The 27,915-nt window shown below is 26.1% G+C and overlaps 1 protein-coding gene across 1 annotated transcript in view; it reads right to left on the reverse strand.

Annotated features, from left to right (window-relative positions):
- Nucleotides 1-740: 740 nt before the first annotated feature.
- LOC136089508 (uncharacterized) overlaps nt 741-27,915 on the reverse strand; it is a 32,484-nt gene continuing 5,309 nt past the window's right edge. Inside the window, exons 4-6 of the mRNA XM_065815550.1 lie at nt 18,693-20,874; nt 12,599-12,651; nt 741-3,414 (exon numbers count right to left, since the gene is read on the reverse strand). Of these exons, the coding sequence (XP_065671622.1) occupies nt 1,037-3,414; nt 12,599-12,651; nt 18,693-20,874 (4,613 nt within the window). The 3' untranslated portion in view covers nt 741-1,036. The remainder of the gene's footprint in view (nt 3,415-12,598; nt 12,652-18,692; nt 20,875-27,915) is intronic.

Below are 27,915 nucleotides of genomic sequence, written 5' to 3' on the forward strand. Positions count from 1 at the left end.
AGATTAAATACTATTAATAATCAAAGTTAAGTTATTAAATAAGTTTCTTTGAATTTATTGCTAAAGTTGCTTTTCTAAATAATCAAAATAATATTTAAGACTAAAAATAAAACCATCAAATTGTAGACAAAATGGTAGTAATATAGTCAAATATATAAATAACTTGTTGTCCCGATATGCCTAACAAAAGTCATTTTACTGAAATTAAAATTATTCAAAAAGTTCAATTCCAGGTATTTTTTTAAAACCAGATGTTAAAAAAGGATAAAAAATATTGTCTGAAGAGTATTAACTTTTTATAAATAAAGTAAATTAGCAATAGTTCTTCTCCTCTTAAAGAGGATCGCCATGATAAATCTTTTGTCGTTGTATCGCTTAAAAAAATAGGCATATTTTGCTTTTCGCAAACTTACGGATGCATATGTACTTTTAACGCATTTCGGTACTTCTAAAACTTTTTTTACCATAATGAAGCTCAATAATTACAAAAGCACAAAAATATTTTATCAGAAAATTTTTTTAGCTGAGATTAAATAAAGCTGAGAATAAAGTTTCAGGCATAACTGTCCCGATATACCCCGCTCTACCCTACTTGAGTAAAATTTTACTTAAGTAACTGTGAACACGGTGAGTGAACTTAAGTAGAAAATTTTGTAACTCTTTTCATCTCTGGTATTATATAAACTTTCATTTAGAAAAGATTCACTAAAGCAATTTTAGTACAGAGAATAAAATTTGCGAACTCTTGCATTAATAATATCAAATGCTTTTATTTAAATAAGACAATTACAAGTTACATAAAATAAACATTTTATAATAATAATAAAAAAGAAATTTCCTTTTCTTATGTAAAAGTGTTTGAATGCTTAGAAAAATTAGGAATTTATTTCTAAGAATTAAATTCGGGGAAACCTAACTTTAAAAAAAAAAAGTTCGTCATTTATACTTTATTAAAAAACACATCTTATAAAAAGTAACCTTTGTTTTGTGTGGTTAATGCAGAAAGGTGGTTAATACCTAATATTTCAATTCGTATTTAATCAAGAGAAAAATAAACTGCTAAAGCTTCGTTATATTTTCCCATATTGTTCAAACATATATTTCCCATTTTGTTTAAACAGCTTGCGATATTATGTTTTGTTACCATTGTATCCGGATGGTTAATACCTAAAATTTCAGTTTGTATTTTATCAACAGAATAATAAATTTCTAAAGTTTCGTTATATTTTCCCATATAGTTCAAACAGTTTGCGATATTATGTTTAGTTGCCATTGTATCCGGATGGTTGATACCTAAAATTTCAGTTTGTATTTTTTCAACAGATAAATAAATTTCTAAAGTTTCGTTATATTTTCCCATTTTGTTTAAACAGCTTGCGATATTATGTTTTGTTACCATTGTATCCGGATGGTTGATACCTAAAATTTCAGTTTGTATTTTATCAACAGAATAATAAATTTCTAAAGCTTCGTTATATTTTCCCATATCGTAAAAACAGTTTGCGATATTATATTTTGTTGTCATTGTAGACGGATGGTTGATACCTAAAATTTCAGTTTGTATTTTATCAACAGAATAATAAATTTCTAGAGCTTCATTATATTTTCCCATTTTGTTTAAACAGCTTGCGATATTATGTTTTGTTACCATTGTATCCGGATGGTTGATACCTAAAATTTCAGTTTGCATTTTATCAACAGAATAATAAATTTCTAAAGCTTCGTTATATTTTCCCATATCGTAAAAACAGTTTGCGATATTATATTTTGTTGTCATTGTAGACGGATGGTTGATACCTAAAATTTCAGTTTGTATTTTATCAACAGAATAATAAATTTCTAGAGCTTCATTATATTTTCCCATTTTGTTTAAACAGCTTGCGATATTATGTTTTGTTACCATTGTATCCGGATGGTTGATACCTAAAATTTCAGTTTGCATTTTATCAACAGAATAATAAATTTCTAAAGCTTCGTTATATTTTCCCATATCGTAAAAACAGTTTGCGATATTATATTTTGTTGTCATTGTAGACGGATGGTTGGTACCTAAAATTTCAGTTTGTATTTTATTTACAGAAAAATAAATTTCTAAAGCTTCGTTATATTTTCCCATATCGCTCAAACAGTTAGCAATATTATGTTTTGTATGAAGCGTAAGTTCATTCTTTTCACCATAAGTTTCTGTATTAAAATTTTGAATCGCTATTAATATTTCGATTGCTTCTTCAAATAAACCTTTACTTACTAATAATTTTTCAATAGGTGTTGTCATATGATGGAAGGTTTTCGAAAATTTTTTTTTGTTAGTACGAAACATATAAATAAAATGAAAAACGAAATGGTCTCCGTAATCCATGTGATCTTTTATTTTGTTTAAATTGACTTTAAAATAACTTTCAATTAGATCAACATACGTATTTGTACTTGAATTTTTTTTTTGAAAACATCTACATGTCAACTGGGTAAGTTCGTGTATCGAATATTTTTTATCATCAAAACGGTTTAGTAAAGAATAACTCATTAGCAATTCAATTGCTTCATCTATTAAATATTCCTCGTTTATTTTCATGTGATTTGAGATTTGTGTTATAAACTGTTTACTGATGTTTTGACCGTCGCAATGAGATAAACAGTTTAAGATTTTAATAAGAAAAGGTTTAGTTTTTTCTAATTTTATTAAAACTAAGTTAATTGCTTTTATTGCAGACTTTGATTCTTCTTCGGTTGGAAAGTTATTATTGTTTAATATTTCTGATGGTTTTGATCTATATCGATCTATGTATTTTTCTATCGAAATTTTATGTATATTTATATATTTTATTGCTTGAGTAATAGCAAACGGATGATAACCAAGTTCTTTAATTAAGTTTCTTATGTTTTTATCTGTGTATTCTTTAATGTTATTTTTTACATAGGCGATTGCTTCTTCAGAAGAAAAAACATCAACTAGCATTTTGTTTGCATTATTCGACCACATTCTCCATTGGGAGGTAATCAGTGTGAATGAATTTGGTTTTCTTGAAATGTACATTGATAAATTTTTAACACTTTCATCGTCAACATTGTCAAAAATATACAAGGTCTTTTCATTTTTATAATAGTTGTGAATTTTTTCAACAACTGCTTCTATATTCAAATAATCACCATTCGAGTCATGAATTTCGAATCCTATTGTTTGACATTGGTTTCTCATTGAAGCTTGTAACTTTCCAAATGCTGCGTCAATCCAAACAAAGTTTTTATAGAAGTTATAAGATATTTCACAGTATTTTGTGGCAATATGTGTCTTCCCGACGCCAGACATTCCATATAATACTAAAGTTGACTTCTTTGCATCTTGTAAAAAATAATGTCTGATTTCACAAAGAAGTTTTTCGCGTGACATTAATTTTTCTGAAAAAGGTTGAAAATCTAAAAATATACGCACGGTTAGATGTATTATAAAAACTTATTATCTCAATTAAATTAAATTTATAATTTATTTAGTAAAAAGTTTCAACTTTATTCTAAATTTTTTTTGAATGCAACGCGCATTAAGTCTAATTTAAAAAAGTCTGTAGACATAAAATTATACTTGTTTTAAATCAATTTTATAGTCTTAAAAAAGATTTTGTAAACAAAACTTAACGTAATTTATTTTGTAAACATAACAATTTGAAAAACATTAAGTAATTATTGTTACTCTAGAGAATATAAATAAAAGTATAATTCAGCTTTGTACTAAACTTAATTTTCTATTGAGTTTTGGAGTTTAAATTTCTGCCCATGAAAAAAAACTTTTTTTGAAAGCATGTGTTTTACCAACCCAGAGACAATTATTTCGATTTTTGTAAAATTATTATTATTACTTTATATTTGTTTTTGGTTTTTTTTATTAAGAATTTTAAAAATCATACAAATTATTCAATTAATAAACATAATATAATATATTATTAATAATATTATATATATATATATATATATATATATATATATATATATATATATATATATATATATATATATATATATATATATTAACAACATATCAATAATATAATATAATAATATATTAATATATTATATTATTATGTAACTACGTTTACAAGTAAAATTTGAAATTATTACTCATTTAGATAAAGAAAATTTACTGAATAAAAAATCTTAAATAATTTCTAAATGCAGACATGAAAATAAGTTTCTTTAAAAAAATTATAAAAACAAATGACCAGGCAAAAATTATCCTAATTCTAAAGAATTCTTTTCATGATTTTTCAATATTTATGGTAGTTAATGTAACTTCCTGGTTGCAAAACACTACAGTTATTACTTAATTAATTATAACAATTCCCAACTTCCTGTGAAATAATTTTTCTATGATTTGAACTTTTTGATGTTTAGACATTCTTTCTGATGAACCTACTGATGGAGAAACATTATGTTGAAGATAAAAGTTAGATAAGTGTTTTTACTAATACTCAAACATCAAAGATCAATACTCAAACAATACCTCTTTTTCTTTTATAAAAACAATTTGCGCAAGCAGCGATGCAGAGTCCCAAAGGACTCCGGCTTTATATCTCTGTTTTTTTCAGGTCTCTAGTGTTCAAAAGCTCTAAACATGTTTGTTAACTTATAATCTGCCATAAGAAAAAAATTCATGAGATTTAATGACTTGGAACTTATTGTTTTTAAGTCTGGAGTCCTTGCCGCCATTATACCTAAGAACTCAGGGTTCAAAAAAGGATTGTTTCTCTAACCTAAAACTGTTAGTTTTTTTTTCCTATTACAAGTTCATAAACTTTTTTATACTTTAAGAGCTTCTGGATACCAAAAAATAGGAAGAAGTAATCTTTTTGTGATTTACAAATCTGGAGTCCTTTTTGGGACTCTGCATCCCTGCTTTTTATTTACTTTTTTAATGATGCTTATAGTGTGTATCAAGGTATTATATCATGGCTACCTTAAAACAAACTTCTAATTTTACTTTAAATAATCTTACAAGTTTTCTAATATTTTAACTTAAAATAAAATATCAAAAAATATTGGCATTTTCTATAAAGCTAAACTAAGACAAAACTGTTTAAAAACATATAATTTTCCTTCATTCATACTCTCGAGTCTTTAATAAAAAGAAAGGGTGGGTGGAAGGGGGATGTTTATTATTTTTTTTTAATTTTTCCACCCACCCCAAGCTTATTAAGACCCTCCAATTTATTAATTTTTACTTGTTATCAACAACAACAAAAAATCAATAAAAGTTGGCCTTAAAAATTAGAAAATAATTATTTCAGTCATTGATAAAAATAAAATTTTTCAGTAATCTTTTATTCAATTTCAATCTTTCAAAAATCTATCGACCCTTCACTTTTTAAGTCTTCTCAAGCTCTATACTATGATACTAATTATATATATATATATCTAAACAAATAAAAATCCTCTGGAATGGCAGTTAGCTTCTACTTTTTAAAAAAAATGCAAAAACATGCATCAAAGGACTAAAATGAGCTTTCTAGCCCAAGTGAAATAAGAAAAAAATTAAGAAAAGAGTAAGGGTAAAAAAATAAAACTAAAAGATATTTAAAATAGATGTTCAGAACAAAACAAAGACACTAAAGTAAAGCGTAAAAAAATGTACAAACAAAACAAAGTACTTAGACATGTATATATACACTTATACATGCACATACATATACACACATATAAATACACATATATATGTGTGTGTATGTATGTGTGTAAGTGCGCATTTATGTATATATATATATATATATATATATATATATATATATATATATATATATATATATATATATATATATATATATATATATATATATATATATACATACATACATACACACATATACATAAATATACACATAGAGCAACTCCACGACCATAACAGCGTGACAACTGTCTTTTTTTTATCTTAAGCCTTTAATATTTTTATATTAAAATAGATATAAAAAGAATTTTTTTTGCTATTTAGTTAGCTCATAATAGGTGCAACAAAAAACAAGAAAAAAATTTGGGTGGATATATTAGCCTCTCATTCATGCAAGAAAATATAAAATATCATAGCATGACCAAAATTATCTCTTTTTATTTTAGTTTTTAGATCAACACCGCGATTCAGCTAATATAGATGAACTGAATTATTAACTTGGCATTAAACAGAAAGTTTAAACATTACTCTTACAAGTTTTATAGCTAATTTACATTTTTTAATTAAATTTCAAACAGGCGCACCTTTAATTAATTAGTGGTAAATGTCACAGCGTAACCAGTCACATTTGGGTAATTATGAACCAGGTTATTGGGCTGTTTTTAATAAATGTATGACTTAGTAGATAAGTATTAGACAAATATATAATTACATCTTCATAAAAATAGTTCTTGCATAGTAATCTTCAGAACACGCCCATACTCTATTAGTGTCAAATCACATCCATATTATATTGCTGTCATATATACAACGTTTTAAAGTTTTTTGGTGATTTTATCTGAAGACATAAGTTGTCTCACTAAATACTTGGCACTTGAATAAGTTGTTGCATTTCTATTTTCCCATTATTATTTTGAATTAGGTGTGATGCAAATATTCCTGGTTTTGCTGGTGCTTTTGTAAATAACTCATCAATTTTAATTTTTTTTTGTTTTACTTATAATATCTTCCATAGAAACAAAATAAACATTGAAATTAGTCATTTTTAACAGCTTAATGAAAAGTGATGGCATCAGTTATTATAAATTTTCTCTGGGTTATTTTTTGCGTTGCTATTCTTTTAACGGTCCCACCAATAGTGTCGACCTTTTCCATGCGAAGCAGCAAAAAAGTTCCAGATTAATTTGAAATCATGTGGTTCTTCCAACCAGGGTATTTCTGATGCAATTAAACAATTTTCAAATTGATTACTCGGCCTGTCTGTCCAAATCTGTAGTATTTTAACACTTTCAATATTCAATATGGTTAGATAATAAATTATGAACAAAAATAAGAATAGATTCTTCTGAATGGCTTAAATCATCTGAAACTATGACAGTTGATGAGCATGAATTTTGGTACCAAAATACAGCAGTTTACACAGTAACTTGCTTCTTGTGCCAATGTGCTGACTGCACTTCATCTTGCCACAAAGTTGAAAAATTTTCAGCAAAATCCACCTGAAGAACGGCTGTGTCTGGATTACTTTGAAGTTAAACCTTATGATCACGATATGTTTTTGTTTCTGTTTAATAAAATAATGGCAAAGAAATGAAGTTAACGATTTTAAAAAGTTGCTGTAAAGATCATTAACTCTTCTCTTTTTTTCAATTTTTTTAATATATTATTTTCCATTATCATCTGCAACTTTTTCATATTGGTACTATGTAATGCATTTATTCTTGTCAATTTCATTCAAAACATATAGATTATGAAACTTTGCAGCAACTTTACATGTTGTCCACATATTATTATAACAAATGTCTTTTTCACTATCACATACAATGCTAAGAGGAAATTCATGTGAATACAATGGAAAATTTGAACCAAACTTGTGCTAGATTTCTAGGATAAGGATTATATTTTGATGTCGTTGACAACAACAAATATTTCTTAACATTGAACTAGACAAAAGCACATTTAGTGGGCGTAAACTAGCAAACTTTGATTTCCATCTGATTCTTCAGCATAATCACCTTTAAAAACAGCATAAGCCTCATTAACATTCATATACAAATGACATTTTGTACAGTTTCTTTCTTGTTCTTTAATCTCACCACAATGGTGTCTCTTTTACCAGGTGCTTGACGGGATATATCATCACACTGGTAAAAATCAAGAACCAATTTTACAGTTATAGCATCTAATGCATTTTTACTAAATTTTTTTTTTTGGGCTAGGGATTTCATTCATTTTTGTTAAAAGTTTTTGTATAACTTTAGCCCACTTTCTGGGTGATTGTGGTAGTGCTGACTCGACTCTCTTAACAGCTTTTCCAAGAGTGCTCGCAGATTTGTTTGGGGGTGATGTAACAGTTACAGATTTTGATTCTGCTATTTTTTGTCTGCTCTTTCTCCTTCATTGCCTTTCTTTTTCTCACTGAGCCTCCAATTTAGCAAGTCTTCTTTCTTTTCTCCTTTTTGATTTTTTTTCTTTAACTACTTTTTCGCCGCATTTTTTTAACTGCCTTTCACAATATTTTTTTTGACGTTCAGCATGAGTAAGAGACATGTTAAACCCTTGAAAGAATTAAAAAAAGCAACACACTAGTTATGGAAATGCACAAATTACATCTAAGGTTCAATTGATTTACAACTACCCCTTAGAGAGGCTCTATGTATCCCAAAAGAGAGCCTCAAGGATAGCTGAGCATTCATCTTCTAAACGTTGCCTATGCAAAGAGAAAGATGATAGAGTGAAGAGAGTGCTAAGCGGAAGCTTATATAAGAATAGACAAAAAATTCTAACCTGATTACTCAACAAATAAATGAATTGATGCCTAAAGCCAAGCGTGTGACTATATTATTTAATGCCGGCAGTAAATAATATTTCATGCATATCAACAACTCCAATAAATCTTAATAGATATGTTTACAAACATATTCCAACAAAAAATTCATTTAGAGGAACTCTGCTTTATATTTCTAATAAACTAATTTATAAATCTAGAAATGATTTACTTATATATAAACCCCAGTTCTTAGAGTCTGTTTGTTAAAATCATTTTTCCTAAAAAATTTAATATCATATATAATACAGTCTACTATAGTAGGTTGTGTTTATCGCCATCCTAATATGGATATTAATGAATTTGATGTTTCTAGCTATTCTATTTGAAAAACTTTCTGTTGAAAAGAATAAAACTATCTTTATAGTTCGGTAGTTTTGATAAACATTTTATAAAAACAAACTCAGATAATTCAATCTTGGAGTATTTTAGCACCATTGCTTCAAACAACCTTCTCTCTTTTATATCCTTACTGACAAGTATTACAAATCACTCAAGTACTTCAATTAGTAATATATTTTCTAACTCAATTTCTAAAGACATTTTCTCCGAAAATCCAACAATTATAATATCAAATAATTTGCCCCAGTTTCTAATATATTATCAATATATTATTCCTAATGTTTCCATCTTTATTTTTGAAAAAAAATCAATCTTCACTAAAGCAATATTTTTCACCTATATTTCAAAAAACTAAGTAGTAAAGATTTCATTAATAATCACATGAAAATAAATTGGGATAAAGTAATCAAATATTTCGATGGTAATAATAGTAAATCATATAAAGACTTCTTTAACTCGCACTGCTAAAAAAAACTAAGTAATTGTAGCTTGGCTTGGAGCCTTAAACCATGGATTACTTCAACAATTTTAACCTTAACACAAAAACTGAAATATAATATTTAAGAAATTTTTCAAAACAAAAATCTAAATGACAAACAAAATCTTGAAAATACTTACAAAACCTATAGAAATTTAGGTAAAAAAAAACGCTTTTCCAAATACTGCTCTAAAAATAGCAATAGTGTGAGGGCTACATGGAAGGGTATTTTATAGTCTTTTAAATATACATTTGAAAGATATCTCATACTCATCTAGTGTATCTTCTAACAACATCATTATACATGATCTAATTAAAATCTCGGAAATTTTAAACTTTTTTATTATTTCAATCCCCGAGGAAGTGCAAAAAAATATTTATTCCACCTATACTGACTTCCATAAGAATTTAAAAACACCAAATCTAGACTCTATATTCATTAAACCTATTGACAAAAATGAAATAATATCACATAAACTTTCTTCATGTATATGCAAGTTTCTCATTCGCGACTGGTATATTCCTTAATTTTTTCAAAATCTGTTAAATCAATCCATAAAAAAGACTTAAAACTTGACTGAAGTAACTATAGACCAATATCATTATTATCAAATATCAGTAAAAATTTTTGAAAAATTTTTGTACTTTAGTATGTACCACTTTTTTGATAACTCTTAGTGTCTATATGGCTGCTAGCTCGGATTTCATTTAAAACAATCTACTTTCCATACTCTTATTAGCATTACTAAAATGATTTGTGGAAGGATTAATAGTGGTTCTTTTGCTTGTGTAGTCTTTATTGTCATTCAAAAAGGTTTTGAAACGTTGACCACAAGATTTTAAATAAAAAGTTATATGATTATGGTATATGGGTATTGCTAATGATTGGTTTTCATTGTATATTCAAAATAACCTTTTTTGCTGTTTTTTTAAAAATAAAATTTTTGTTTTATAAATACAATGCTTTTAACAATTTAAAAAATTTTTAAAAAAGTTTCAATGTTAATTTAAAAAATTTTTTAAAAACTTTTAATGTTAAACCTTGCCCTTTCTTTAGTTATGCAAAGCAAAATTCGATTTTCAAAAAGTATGACACATCCTATTACATATTAACCTTACACTAAGGACCTTAATCGTATTTAGTCACAAATTTGATTAGCAGCATTTTTTACTTTTTCACAAGGGTATGGCATACCCTTGTGAAAAAATTGTAAAAAAAAGTGAAAAATGCCAGATGGTTTTTCTTCTTCATACATTCTCTAAATTATTATTATTTTTTTCCTCCATGCCGTATGGAGAAAAAAAACAATGATATTTGTATGTACAATTAATTTATAGGAAAGTGTATAATTTCATGTCAGAGGTTTTAAAACTTTTATATTATATTATTGAAATAAAAGTGCAATAAAATGTTAATAGATTGCAGTTTGTCTCCATCAATAATGCCAAATCTTTTTAAATGAAATGCTCCTAAGTTGTGTTTTAGGGTTATTACCTCTTCCTTACTTTTATAAATGATTTTACTCTAAAATCCTTAATACAAAGGGCAGGGGGGGGGGTAAGGAATAAAAGATGGGTGGGAATTTTAGTCCAGATCCAATAAACGATTGGTATTTCCATAAAAGGGGAATTTTTTTATGTTATAATATAAGTATTTTTTATTAAAAACTTCATTTTATAAATCCAAACTAACATTTTTTTAAAAAACACATAAAACTATTTAATTCTAGCCTGGCTTGCGGTCAAATGTCCATTTTTTAACAGCTGTTTAATCATAATTTCTAGAAATAGAGTTTAATATACTGATATAAGCTTTGAGTAAAGTTACAATTAGTTGCGTTATGCTTTTCGGTTATGCAAATCTCATAACAAGGCCTGTTTATGTACAGAGTGGCACAAAAGTAACGTTATGATTTAATGAATGAATACATTTTTTGATTATGTATACTTTTTCTTTTTTTTTTTTCAGAGTCAATTTTAAAAAATTTATGATGGAAAGACTCAGCACAGAACAAAGAACCTTAAGAAGAACAAAGAAAGAATTTTATTTTGCAAGTGCGATTATTCAGACTCAAACATCATATCGAAATTTCTTTCATGTTCGAAATGCTCGACAACTTTACTGATTGGTTCAGCATTTTCAGCAACAAAGGACTGTCAGTGATCTTCTGCATGCTGGAAGACCTTGTGCAGTTCGAAATTATGTGAACATTGCTCGGCTGCAAGCAAGTATTGAGGAAAACACCAAAACTTCTACCAGGCAAGGTTTTCAGCAGTCTAGAAGATTCAATTAGTTCACGAGTAAAAACCAAATGATGCACAAATACGCATTCAATTTAGTCAACATTTTTAAGAATTGTGCTCAAAAGACAATGAGTTTATTCACAAACTCATAATGAGCGATGAAGCTCATTTTCACCTCAATGGCAACATCAATAAACAGAATTGCAGAATATGCGGCACCCAAAATCAAAGAACAATTATTGAACATCAAATGCACCCAGTTAGATGCACAGAATGGTGTGGAATAACTTCAGAAAGGATTATTGGACCATATTTTTTCGAAAACGACGAACAAGTTGCAGTTAATGTTAATGGTATTCACTATCAGTCAATGATTGAAAATTTTTAAGCCGAGAAATAGAGAAAAAACCAGAATTGTGGTTCCAACAAGATGGAGCCACAGTTCACACAGCTCGTCTAACTATGGCTCTACTGCGTGAAATTTTTGGCAATCAAATAATATCGCGCTTTTCTGATTTTAACTGGCCCCTATGTTTACCTGAATTAATGGCTCCTGATTTTTTTTTGGGGGCTACGTAAAAGGTAAGGTGTATGCCAATAAGCCAAGAACCATCCAACAGTATAAGGCCAATATCCAAGAAGAAGTGAGGGCGCTGGGACATTAAATTCTAAAAAAAGATATGCAAAATGCTTTGAAAAAAGCACATAAGGTCAAAGCAAACAACAGACGCCATTTGAAAGATACTATCCTGAAAACATAATGTGAACATACTTCCAAATAATAATCTAAATTTTTATAAATTCCAATATTAAATAAAATCAGAAATAAAAAAGTTACTAATAAAAAATAATCATAGCGTTACTTATGCGCCACCCTGCATGTGTGTGGTGTGTGTGTGTGTGTGTGTGTGTGTGTGTGTGTGGTGTGTATGTGTGTGCGTGTCTATATATATATATATATCATTTAAAAAAAAGACCTTATTAGGAAAAAATATATATATATATATATATATATATATATAAATTTAAATGTCACTTTTAAATTTTACTAACTTACTTTTTGTATATTCTTCTTTTAGTATAGTCAAACCAAAAGTGTGATTGTTGCATCTAAAAAAATTTAATGTTAAAAAAAATCTAAAATAAAATAAAAAAAGTAACTGGAAAGTAGAAAACCAAAAAGTAATTGAAAAACTTAAATAATAAAAACTAATAACTTAGTTGCATAATTTTTATGCAACAAAATATAAAATAATAATTAGCATACCACTCAAAAAAAAAAAAATTTTTCAAAAATTTAATTTTCACTTTTAAGGCCCACGTTGATATACTTTTAAAGAACCTTCTTTTCAATAACATCTTAAAAATATTAAGACAAGAAAAATGTTAACGAGTTATTAGCAACCTGTATATATAACTTTAATGACCTAATCTTAAGAATTTAGTTTTTTAGAGCTTTTGTGGTTTTTAAAAAAAAATGATAGAATTAAATCATTTAAACCATTAAATTTAATTAGTCTTCAATTAAATTTTTTGGTTTTTACGAACAGTGTACTTGATTTTGACACTTTAATAAAAAGAGTTTTTAAGAGTCTTTATTAACCACAAATGCTAAATTTATATATATATATATATATATATATATATATATATATATATATATATATATATATATATATATATATATATATATATATATATATATATATATATATATATAGATCTATAGTTTGTTGGCTTTGGGAAGAGCGGAAGGAAAAAAGTGATTCTTACGCCAACATATACGTCACTTTTAATTACTTTTAACTTTCGTCCAACATTTCCGTGTTGGACGAAAGTTAAAGCCATTAATTTAATTACAAATTAATCGTTTTTTAAAAAAACCACAAAAACGCAAATTTAATTGACCAGAATGTTTTTAAAAACATTCTGAATGTTTTTAAAACATTTTAAATGTTTTTAACAATATAAACAATGTTTTTATTTTAATTTTTTTTAATAAAATGTTTTTATTTATATTTTTTTTAATAAAATGTTTTTATTTTTATTTTTTTTACTGTAAATCATGCGCGGAGTGTTGCTACATCGACTATCTTATAGCCTGACTCGCAAGGGAATGCTGCTACATCGACTGACAAAAAGCCTGACTCGCAAGGGAGTGCTGCTACATCGACTGACAAATAGCCTGACTCGAAAGGGAGTGCTGCTACATCGACTGACAAATAGCCTGACCCGCAAGGGAGTGCTGCTACATCGACTGAGGGTTTGGTTGGGGCAGGCAGTCTATCATTTAAAAAAAAAAAAAATTCCGGTCTTGTGTTTTAATTTTTACTTTTTGTCAACAAAATATGGAAAAAACTTTTGGACAACATCTACGGGTTGTATATATATATATATATATATATATATATATATATATATATATATATATATATATATATATATATATATATATATCTGTGTGTGCGCGTTTAAAACGACTAATAAAATGTTTTACAACAAGGCACCATACTATTTATTTGTACGTTTACTTAAAAACATAGATTGAGTATTGAAATGCATATCTGTATTAATAAGCAATTTTGACCTTATTGCTTTGAATATTAATAAAAAAAAATGTGGCATGACTTTCATGCACTTTATTATTATTTTTTATAATTATTATTTATTTATAATTAACAAAATTTTTTAAGTTGATGTTTAATTATTTGCTATTATTGGTTATTTATTGTTTCTTTAAAATACATAACATTTACTTTAAATACATAAAAAGTTACTTAAAATTTTTTAAATAAGTTGGCACATAAAAATAAAATTATTCATACTGCGTCTTGATAACAATTTTTTTAAATATTGTATGAAACTAATAATATAATTTACTAATTTAAACCAGGTGATACTAAATAAATTTCAATCACAATAAATTAGCTAAATTAAAATAAATTCAATAAAAGTCAGCACAATTTAAAATAAAACAAGTGAGCATAATATTATTTTAACATTTGTTCTGAAAATAGAAATAACATTTTGATAAAATAGACACACACAAAAAAAAAAAATACAAGACAAAAAAACAAAAAAAAAACAAACAAAAACAACAACAACATATAACCAGACAATTTTACAGTAGATTAGTTAAAAAGGACAAGGTAATTAGCGCTGCTCTTGATATAAAAGAGTCATCTCCATAAGCTCTATACATTTGGTATTTAATTTTTGGTGTTTAAAAAATTTGGTGTTTAAGTAAAAAAATTTTAATTTGTTGAATATTTTTCATCATCATTGTTTTTTATTTTCCATAAACTCAATTTTACCGCAACGTAAATCTGAGTTACTGTTTTAATCTACAATAACAATATTTATAATAATCACTAAAACCACGAGGCTTTATTTTCTGATGATGTAACTATATATTCCTGTCTTGATAAAAGTCATCACCTTTTGATACTTTAGAACCAACAGCCAAAAGTATGCTTTGACCATGATGTTCTTCTATTGCAAATATTAAATATGACATACTAAAATATTATCAAACTTAACTTTTTTAATAACTTTTTTCTGTAATTTTATCTATTTAATTAAATTTCATTTATTGATGCTGACTTGATGAACATGGTTTTTGTTAAAGCATGAAAACTAAATCCATCCAGAGTTGTATTTGCCATAGAAACTTTTTCACCATTTTTTGTTCTTTGGATTTTTTAATCCATGTTTCAATCAAGGTACCACATTTCTGTTGTAGATTTTTTTTTTAATTTTAATTCACCTGCCCAAGATCATGAAGGCCAATACAGTCAAGGAGGCTACTTTTAGTTGTTGTTACAACCCTTTCTTAACTCTATAACACAAACCATGAAAAACAAGGCTGCTGTGCAAAGAAACAAGTTAAGTGCTGTACTACCAGGGATGTGGTGAGGATCAAACTTGGATTTTCTTGCTTATGAGGTGAGCGCTCTCCCACACACCATTTCCGCATGATCCTATGAACTGAGATTTGTTTTTGCATATCTGCACACACTTTAAGATCAATATTTTTTATGTTTTTTTATGTTTATATCTAACATTTTAGAGTAATCAGAGAAATTTTTCTGTGTGTGACCTGGACTAAAAAAAAGTATTTGTTTAAAAAAAAAACTAAAATTTTTATTGCATTATTTTTCCATAAATATTCCAATTAATTAAAAATCTTAAAAACTTAATTATAAAAGCTAAAAAAACAATTTTTTTATTTAACTTTACCAATTTACTGGCATAGTTTGCCAGTAAATTGATTTAAAAAAGTAGTAAAAGCTCAACCCTAACACCAAACTTATAAAATGTACAAAAATTTTGGTAATACCAAAAACACCAGACCACTAATTACCATCACTTTATGTTTCTTACAACTATTTACAGACATACATTAAAGATTGCTTATATTGTTAAGCTTACATACATTAAAGATTGCTTATATTGTTAAGTTTGCCTAGATAGTTCTATATTTGGTTTGATTTATGCATAGTGATCAGCAGCACAATCATTCTTTGATTTGATTCATGTATCATGCCAGCTACATTGAGTGCATCCATTTTGCAGTTTTTGCAAAAAACTAAGAATATTAGTTTTGCGAGTCAGGTCACCCCAGCATTCAAGAATTGTAACAAAATACATTGCCAAATTGAAAGATCTTTCTGTTATAAAGATAATTAGTATACTTGGATTAAAAAAAACTACCAAAAAACTAAAATGGTAAAAACTTTTCTCTGTTTACCATGTGCAAATAGTAGATGTGAGGAACTTTGCATTCATTGCTTTGTGTTTTAAAATATTGTTTATAAAAATCCAGAGTGGTGAAAGAAATTACTTAATTAGAAATTTGTTTAGAAAAAAATGATTCAATAATTTTTAAAACTTTCCCAGATACAATATTGTAAAATAGCTTCATCTCAATTGGTTACTTGGTCACAAAAAAAATTAAAGTTTCAATTCACAACCTTATGTCTAAATTGATTTTTTATTTTTATTTTTTAAAGTGTAACCATTTGAGATGTAATGTAATCTAAAATAATCTCGATTTGAGATGAAACTAAAATATGTCAATAACTAAAATAAGAGAGATTTATAATCCTAGTTCTTGATGTAATAAAAATTCATTAGTTATGGTGATTTGGGTATTCTAAGTATTTTGGAAAGCTGTAACTATTTTAGAAATCTCTGTTGAGTATCATCGAATAGAAACTTTTTTAAAACACATTTTTACTTGAATGATAAAAAAGATCTTAGTGGCGATGTTGATGTGACTTACCGTACTAATAACTTATTTACTGATGTCATCATCAGCAAATAAATTATCAGTATGGTGTGTCACATAATGATAAAAAGATAATGGACTTAATTTCTGATGTTTCTCATTTAATCACTACAGCAAGGAACAACCTCAATTCTGGAGCTGGTTAAAGCAACTGCTATATGTGGAACCATGGTCAACATATTTCATTTTCTCATATTACTGTTTTGTTTTACAAAGATTTAAAATCTCAGTTGCATGCATGTCTGAAGCAAACTGTTGAGCACATCATACAACCCATTTCAATTCTGAATGTTCATTCAATTGCATAAGTTTTAAGTAATTCATGTAATACTTCATAAAAAATATGCAGATATTGCAAGGACAGCACTTTTTTATGAACCCTTAAATGATTTTTTTAATTGCCTATAAATTTGGAATAAAAATGATTATATATCAAAACACGACTCTTTTTTAAAACCCATTTTTCTGGTTGGCTTTTTTCTATTGTATCAAGACCTTCAAAAACAGTAATGTGTTTTTTACTTGGCCATGAAATTTTAATGATCTCAGTTAAGTTTGTTGTTGAACTCAACTAACTTTAAATTAATAACAACATAAGTTATTAACTGAAAGGTGATTTGACGATCCTTTACAAAATTAACATCAGTCACCAAAAAGATAATCCTTGTTTGATTTTCGTTTCAATTATAAAAACATTCGAAATCAATATCTCAAAAAATCTAATTGCAGACTGTCTGAAAGTCAATCATTCAAACAAAATGTTAAAGGGAAAGTACAACACATATACCACATAGAAGATGGACCAACTCTAAAAAATCAATTGATAAAAAAAGTTTTCTTTTTAAGTGATTTGATATAAAAATTATTTTGTGATTTCTCTTTTCCTGTTGAGGACAACTAAAACAACTTGAAAAAAAAACAGTTATTTTCATGTCCACTAATCTTGTTAAGAATATTATATGACATTAAACATTTTATTAGTTATAACAGATGTTTTATTTATTTATAATAGAAAAAGCTTATTATGTACATTTACTAGTGTTACTATATAAACCAGGGAAGGATCCAAATCAACTAGTAAGCGGAATGGCAATTTTTATTTTAGCTATTAACTATTAATTTATAATTTACTAATTAAAACTCTTTTATTACCAACTTAGATATTTAATATTAGATATTAATAATATTATACTTATATTAAAACTAATATGCTTGTAAAGTCACTAAAAAATCACTAAAATATACCTGTACATTGTACAGATATATTTGTAGGTGTAACTTAAGAGATATAATTTTACAAATATGTTGTACACTTTTCCTAAAAAATTTTACTATATAAAAATTTAAATTTATCAAGTCATCAAACATCGTAGGCAATGAAAAAGCCATTTTAAACTGATAGTAACTGTTATAACAGATAGCTTGTACAAAGCTGCCTAGACAAACAGCTTGTGTAATTCACCATGCCAGAGGCAAAATCAATTTCCAGGTATGTAATGCCACAATAGCCTTATCCTTATTTATTTGTTTAGTTATTTTTAGTTTATTCTTTTATATCAATAAGTTTTTTTATTCCTATTATCCTTTAATTTTTAACTAGTCAAAAACAAATTAAATTTTCTCAAAAGAAAAAATCAACTTTAAAATCATTCAATAAAATCTGATAAAATACTTTAAAAAGACTGCATCAAACTTGGAATATTTATTAATTTTTATATTAAGGTTAATAAATCTAACTAATTTATATCTAAAACAGCTCATTTTAAAATCTTATTATTTATTATATCAATATATTATATTATCATATATTAAATAAGATGTGCATATATAAATATATTCTGATAATAAAAAATAAACTTACATTGAGTTTTTTTCTGTAGAAATCCTAAAATATTTATTCTTCTTATACATATTAAAATCTATTTCAGCTCCACGATCCAAAAACTCTTTACACTCATCATTTATATAGAAATAGCTATTTAATTTGGTCCATAGTTGGTCATTTTTATTGCTTACTTTAATTCTCATTGTTTGAACTAAGTTTTCTGACCAAGTATTTAATACATTAATATTATTAATAATTGTAGAAGAACCTAAAACCACAACTGTTAGAGAAAAATTAGATCTTGTCATGGCATCCAAATAAGTTTGAAAATCAATCTCCTCTGGCCTCAGAAAAAAAACTACAGATTCAGATTCTAATCCAGAAAATCCCTTGGTATCAGTTACAAGAATATTAAAGTTATTTTTAATCGCTTCTGTAACTCCAATTTTTTCTTCTACGAGCGGTGAGTATTTCTGCAAATATGGCGAGTAGTGTACAGCTTTAAAGTTTCCCATAACATCTATTGCATATGCAACTGATTTTACTTCTTCCATGTTGTTACATAAAACAACAGTTTTTCTTTTTATGTCAAAACAAAACATCTCTAAAACAAATGATAAGACTTTTGCAGATTGTATTCCTGACAGATTGTGGAAAGGGAGATAAATCACCTTAGGCTTTTCTGATTTTTCATCTGCAATAATGTTGGGAACATATAAAAAAGTTTTGGATTCAATTAGGATTTCTTGTGCAGAATCTATAAATAGTTTAAGATAATTTGTTCCTCGAATTACATAATTTAGACTTATGGTTTCCATGTCAATTACTTTTTGAGAAAACAATGTATCTAAATAATTTGTTTTACCAGATGGTTTTGTGATCATTACAACTTTACTTTCTTTTAACTCGGAAGAAAATAACTTCTTCAAATGTTTTGCATCTTTTTCATTGACACATTCATCAGAAAGTTCTTCAAGTACAAAACAAATTTTATTATTTTGGATGCTAGCTAAATACTCCAATAATTTAGGAAGAGAAATATTTGTTTCAGCAATATTTTTGTCTTTACACATCTTTTTCCATAACTTATATAAATTATCACAAACAACAGTAACACTAGGAGGTTTCTCAACTTTGTCAGCAAACTCTTTCATCTCACATTCAAACAAGGAGAAATGGTTGCAACATATATAATATAAGGTCAAGGGATTTTCTGACATATTACTCATAAGACTTTCAACTAACTTTTTTCCTACAACAGATTTTCCTGAACCATATATTCCAGTAATAATTTTTATACGCATATTATTATTTATTGCATTTATTTGTTCATTGTTAAGAGCCCAAGATTTGATCTGCATTTGCGGACTAGGTTCTGAGACCGAGGTTAAGAATAAGCTAGCATCATTAGTATCCAATTTACCCATAAAAAACATAGCTAAACCAATAAGTTTTTTAAAAAGGAATTCATTGCATATAGGAAATTTATTTCTCTTGTAGTGAAAATATTCAATAGTTAACCTCCACCAGTTTTCAAATTCCTGCATATTATTTAGTTCATCTTGACATAAAAACAAAATTCTGTCTAAATTAAAATCCTCAGAAAAATGAAAAAATATCGCTTCTTTTAAATCTCTTCGCTCAACAGGCAAAACAACAGTTCCTAATATATTTAACTCTTCGTTTTCAATAAGAGACTTGTTTATATTGTAAAATGATATAACATCATTTAAACAGTTTGCACATTCAGCTCTAATCTGCTCTAATGAAGAAGCAATTCGCACAATAATAATAAGGCTATATTTCGAAATGAAAACTGATAATTTATTTTCATTCCCAAAAAATCTTAAATGCCTCAAATTTTCAACAAAACTTTGTGAAAAACTGTATGAATAATACTTTATAGGATAACTGATCAATACAGCACGAGTATATTTAATCTCATGTAAAATTTCAAGAAATCTGTGAAAAACAATAGAAAGGTTGTCTTTTTTACCAAACTGATTATTAGAAAGAATCACATCATTGTTAGGATAATATTTGTCTATGTAATTTACAGCACCTACTAAAATGTTTTCATCTGAGAATTCCAGATGTTTGATACCAAGTGCAAGCTGCCAATTAATAACGTCTAACTTTTTTATATTTTCATTAAAATCAATTGCTTCCGGCAATGATATAATTAACTGATTATAATTTGTCTCATAGTCCCACATACCTAAAGAAACATAAAACAACAGCAAATATTATATATATATATATATATATATATATATATATATATATATATATATATATATATATATATATATATATATATATATATATATATATATATATATATATATATATATATATATATATATATACACACACACATACATATATTACGAAGAAAAAACACCTTTTTCTATTGTACTTTAAGTTTCATGCCTATACGGCAATCACTAGCCATTAATTACAAAATCAATACAAAAAAACCCGCAAAATAAGCAATATTTATGGTATGAAAAAAAATAATAATAATAAAATAAAAGCCTCACTTTCTAAACTAGGGCAATTCCATGGCGGAAAATGAAAAAGTAGTCAAATTTTATTCTCTTTTCTGTCAAATTTTAGCAAATCAATATTAATATAGACACATGAAAGTTTATATAAAATAAGCCTTTAGTAATCAATTTAGTAATCAATTTATTTAAATCATTTTTATGGTTCCGAAAGTTCTTGTAAAATGTGAAAAACGTTATTTTAACCATGAATTTATTTGCATAATCGGATTTAATTTAGCGTGAAAACGGAGCTAACATGTTCAAATTGTTGCTGGTCAGATGCTATACTTTATAAAATATATATATTTTAAGAAAATAACTGAAGAACTTTTGCAATTTTCATGTAATGTATGTTAACAAAAACATGATAAAATTTTATTTTTACTAAAATTTAGTTAAAAAACTCAAGTTTTTAAATACTATATGCGATGAATATTAAATGTTACATTTTTACATTTAAAGTTTTAAATAACGATGCTTAGATAAAGCCCATTTTTATTTGTAACTTGTGTAACTAAAAACTACATGCATTTACTAAAGTTCTGGTGCTTTTTCATTCAGTTTTTGTTTACAAAATGAATTACATCATTACGTAATTCTTATTTCATCGTATTGACAAGGATCTAACAAGGATATAACTGAAACTTTTTATATTAGGAGAATTTAGAAAAAAAAACTTCAAATTTTTTTTAATGTTCATTTAAAATTATTTATATTATTGTTTTTTTATTTGTTTATGTATTCTTATTTTCGTTGACATAAATAGAAATAAGAAATTATACAAACATTTTTATTTAGACATTAAAAAAAAAGAATTATTTGCTATACTCCTAATAAAAAAAAATCAGTCAGAACCTTTCTTATTTTTGTTTTAGGGGTTATCCATTATTTACATCACTCAAGAGGGAGGGGGGAGGAGGTGTTAGTAGTTTTGTGACAACTCATACAGGACTTGTTACTAAAGTGTTACGATATTGTGACAAGGAAATGAGAAATGAGAAGGAAAGAGGGAAATGAGAGAAAAAGAGGGAAATGAGAGGGTCAAAAACGATCAAAAACTGTGTGACGTAATCTATAGACAACCCCTTAGTTAAACAAAATCGCTTGTAAATGCAAATTAAAGAGGTGGGGGATCATATATAAAGCATGTCACCCTATAATTATCAATTCTTAACCCCTTCCTTCTTGTCACAAACAATCACATATACCTAAACTCCCTCTTAAACTCTCCCTCTTGAACTGTGATAGCAGTTTATACTTAATATTTTAAAAGATTTAAATTTAAATACTTAGTAGCTTTTTAAAAATTCAACTAAGGCAGTACACATAGACGTAAGAAGTTTAAACTTTGACAAACCTAAGATTTTCTCATTAACATGATTTAATAAGTATTAATAAAGTTGTAATACTTTTTTAAAGTTGCTCTTGGTCTTGTGGAAAAACTATTTTTGATTTGATAACTTTCATAAATGTTATGAAAAATCATTCAGGAAGAGTGCCATCAATTTTCTAAAATTTCCTTTGTTAATTATTTTTAATGAATGAGTTCAATAATTTTGCAATTCTTTTGTTACATAATTCTAAAAAATTTAAGTCCTAATAATAGATTTAAAAAAACCACAATAATAAACACTCGGTAACGTAAGTGATGTAACCTATGTTAAAAATGTGACATCAAAATAAAAAAGTTTATTTTTCTTAGCCAGCCCTTTGATAAATTTTGATAAATTTTTGATAAATAAACCTTTGATAAATTTTTGCATATTTTTTAAATTGGTATAATTCTCAACATCTTGTGAAAGTTTCTAATACAACTGCTTTACTGATTCGCAGAAATCTGACCTAAAAATTGAAGCAATTTTTTTACCTTGTTTTCCGTGTAATGTAAGTGGCATCTTCAGTGATAAGATCGATTTGATGAATATGTATACATGTGTGTATACATCAAACCTTCCCGGTAAGCACGTGCAGTTGCACGTCTTGTTCGCCCACAAATAAAGTAACTTTTTTAGACTAACTGACCACCCCAGTTTGCATCTTTTAACTTATAAAGCGTTTTAATAATTCACGGCAAAAAGCTAAATTTATCTACTTAAAAAAAAAAACCCTTCAAAAAGGAAACAAAATTTTTATCAGTCCATATAATTAAGAAACTAATTTGCTATGTACGCTGGAACTATAAGAAATTTTGTTAATTTTTTTCTTACATTTATTTGTTTATTACGTTTACTCATTTTAACATCTTTTTGCTTTTAAAAAAGTTTTTGCTATATTTGACGTTTTTTCTTAATACTTATTATATAATAGGAAAATAAGAAAAAAAATTGTTTTCTATTTGTAAAAAATATTTGATTAATAAATTTTGTTAACAACGAAATAAGTTAAATAAAGAATAACATAGTTTATTTAATAAATGTATTTATCGCATTAGATGCATGTCTGAGAATGTTTCTTTTATATTGCCCAATTTCCAATGTTAATACAAATTACTAGAGATAATGAACATAATGATTGTTCTGTTTAAAAAAATGTATTAAAAAACTTAAAAAGAAGTTTTAAATAGGTTCCTGAAAATTTGATTGCGAAAAAATTGTATATCAAATAATATTTTTATTTTTTACTGAAAAAAGTTGCGAAAAAATTGTATATCAAATAAAATTTTTATTTTTATTATATTCTTATCTACTTTTTTCCTTGACTTGTATCAGTCTTGGTCGTGGAAAATAACAAACGCTCTAATAATAAGAAAATAAAAACAGTAAATATTTAGACATTATTTTTTTGACAACAAATTTCTCTATTTATTATTAAATTTCTTTTAGCTTATTTTATTTAGATTTTCTATTTCACATAGTCTTCATTTCTTTTCTTCGAGTATTGCTGATTTATTCTCTAGTTTCTTATAGCTTTATTTTGCCGCGAAATCTTAAAACACTTACTATATAAAAACGTGGTTGAATTGTCTAAAAAATTACTTTATGCGACCGCACGCGCTTTCTGGGAAGGCTATATATATATATATACATATATATATATATATATATATATATATATATATATATATATATATATATATATATATATATATATACATACATACATACATACATACATATATATATATATATATATATATATATATACACATATATATATACATATATATATATATATACATATATATATATAAATATATATATATAAATAAATAAATATATATATATATATATATATATATATATATATATATATATATATATATATATATATATATATATACATATATATATATGTATAATAAATATAAACCTTATTTGTTGTAACTATTTGTTTTATTCGTACTTAAATTGTGTCAAAATATTATTAATAGAATTGCTTTTAATTTAAACTTCAATAAATAAACTTCTTGATAAGAGTGTTATGGAGTCGATAACCACAAAGTGCTATTTACTCAATATATACATGTCGCATTTATATATTTTTAATATATATTTTCACAAAATAATCAGAATATAATGCAAAAAGGAAAATTTATTAGGATATAAAATCAGTGACACAAAACTAAATAATTAAAGAATACAAAAGAAAAAAAAAGGGAAAAAAGTATTTGAATAGCTTCTTTATATGAGAGAATTTTTTAACAAGAGAATTTTTCGTAATTATTTTAAAAATTAGTATTCAACAAACTCAAACGAGAGGTCACAGCTTTAAATGTCAAAGAAATCACTAAGCAAGCATGTAGTGAAAACTTTTTATTTAATAGATTGGCTAATTTATGGAATAGCTTGCCAAGCAAGTCGGTTAAAGCACAATCAGTTAACAGTTTTAAAGAAGGTCTTAATTGCTGGATGAGCAGCAATTAAGCAAATCGGCTGTCATAGTGTGTTAATACCACACTCACTGGCTCACACCAATTACAGCATTTACTAATACTAATACTAATTAAACTTTGAATTAATGAGTTTGATACTTTGATCTAATTGAGTTGCAAAATTCACTTTTAAACACTGTTTTCGTTTAAAATAACTTAATAACTTTAATAATATTTACAATAGCTTAAAGTAAACAACTGTTTACAATAAACATGTAAGATTACTAATATCAATATTTATTACATCTATTTAGATATACTTACTGTATAAATATATCCAGGCCCGGCGATAGACATTTCGAAGATAATTGTAAAAATATTTTGTCGCCTTAACAAAATTAACTTTAAGTTTTGAAATGTGTTTTGATGCAATTTTTTTGAAAGGTTATAAATAGTTTATCTTGAAAATAGTACTTTTTAAAAATAATACTTCTAAACAATGTCAGCAATTGGTTAGCGGGAAAATGCACATGCATGATCAGGGCCAGCTAGAGCTTTTCATGACACCCAGAGCATAGTAGCAATTAGATGCCCCAAAAAGCATGCATATTTAAAAAATAAAATCATGAACAATTACACAAGTTAATGACTGTGTTTTTATTTAAAGTAACTTACACCCATATTTTACCTTACATCCATATCTAATCTAGATTGAATAACAAAGATTCTTTGAAATTAATATTGAATTTTTTTTTGCTTTTTTTCTAGCTTTTCTAAATATTGTTTTGTCATCTTTCTTATTTCTAAATATTGCTATTATTATTATTATTATGTCATCTTAGACAGAGTTGTGTCCAATTCTTTTGAAAAATTTTAGTTTTATATTTTAAATTAAAAACTTTTTAAAAATAAAATAAATAAATAATTCTAATTACCAAAGAACATTTTATTGCACAGTATTTTTATAGTTGCGTTTTTAACTATTTTAAAATATAACTTAAAGCAAAATAAAACAGTAATAAAAATTTGTTTGTTTAAATTTGAATTAAATAACATGAAAACAATTTTAAAAGTTTCAAACTAACTCATTAAAGTTTTAATTACAAAAGCCTTATAATCACTTACTCTCTAGCTTGGAGCTATTTCAGAGCAATTTTTCAAACTTAACAAATTAGAAAAAAAAATTGATGAAGAAAAGTAACAAACAAATTTTTTTGTATATAATGAGTAAACGCAAAATTATGCTTATAAAATAATCATTTTAATAAAATAAAGCAAGCTAAATATATACCAAAATAAAGTTTAAAATATCCTTTAAAGTTTATGTAAAGAAAATCAAAGAACAATTTTTTTCCGCTGACAAAATTAAAAGATTTCAAAATTTGCATAACAGGGTACCTTGATGTGCATGCTATCTTTACATATAAATAGTCTTCTTGGGTCAGCTAGATTGTCATTTTAGGATCCATGATAACCAGGGTTGGCAAAAAACTCAACCCAAAAAAACCTAAAAAAACTCCAATAAAATTCAAATATAATTGGGTTTTTTTAGGTTATTTTAAAAAAGTTTTTTTAGGTTATTTTAAAAAAGTTTTTTTTTAACTTTACAATTGATTTTAGTTGCTATAATTTCTTTATTATTACCAAATACGATTTTTTTACTGCAAATATACTTGCATATACTGCATATATATACAAAATGGTTTTTAAATGTAATTACAATGAAATAATCTTAGTTAGAACTACTTTCAAAACAATCTGGAATCCAATCAATTATTTTTTGTAGCAAGTTGGTAATTTATTAATTTTTAATTCAGATAGCAAGTTGGAAAAATATTACTGTACTAAATATTAAAATGTTAGCGCAAATTAGTTAAATGTTTATAAAAAAAATAAAATTCATTTCATTAACAAAATTTCAAAATACAAGAGATAACTAGTTGATAAATATTTTTCCTCTGCTCTCAAATGTCTGAAAAAGCATTTTAGATATACCATTTGATATTCGCATTTGATCTTAATTTCATTAGTTCATAATATGCTTACAAAAAATTTCAGTTGCTTTAAATATAATATATAAAAGTAAATTTTTAATTGCACAAAAAATTTTCCTTTTTCAGCTTTTCTCTACCGCATATAAACAGCAAGTTATGTAGCTTGGGTAGTTAAGTGACTTATCAACTGTCTCAAAATTAGAAAAGAAGGGATAACAGCCGATGTTATAAAACAAGTAACACTTAAGAAGACCTAGAAGCAGCTATAAGTAAAGTGAAAAAATATGAGTTTATCATAAGGAAGGCTTCTAAAACATTCCATTAGGAACACTACATAAAAAAAATTAAAACTAGGAGATCAAAGCATGGTGGACAAACCAGACTTGATAGTTAAACAGAAAGTTAATTTTTCAAACAATTACTTATATGATCACCTGGAGGAACAAAACAGGGGTGATGCCTTCCAGGAAAAAATTAATCAAGACTTAGGTACAAACCCACTCGCAAAAGAAATCTAAAAAAAAAAACATTATGTAGAGTTTAATGCCACCCAAAATCAGTTTTTCATTCTTATCTCATTTTAAAATGCAAATATGCTCATATGAAATAAGAAAATTAATTATGCATTTACCGCATAGTGTTGTTCTGGCCTAGGATTTTTCAAGAAGCTGGACAGTATACTGTTCTATTAAAAATAATGTAGCAATTAGGCTAGCAGTTTTTTTCTATGATGCAAACGTGTAGATTACAAGTTGTAAACTTGTGCAAACTAATTTTTGTAACATGGTGAACATTAGTTACATTAGAACATTAGGTTAGTACAAAAACTAGTTTGCAACATTTATGTTGTCTTAACATCTTTGAATAACTCAGTTACCATAATAATTTTTATCAAGATTTCTCTT

Source organism: Hydra vulgaris, chromosome 13 (assembly GCF_038396675.1).
Source record: "Hydra vulgaris chromosome 13, alternate assembly HydraT2T_AEP".
NCBI classification, from domain to species: Eukaryota; Metazoa; Cnidaria; class Hydrozoa; order Anthoathecata; family Hydridae; genus Hydra; species Hydra vulgaris.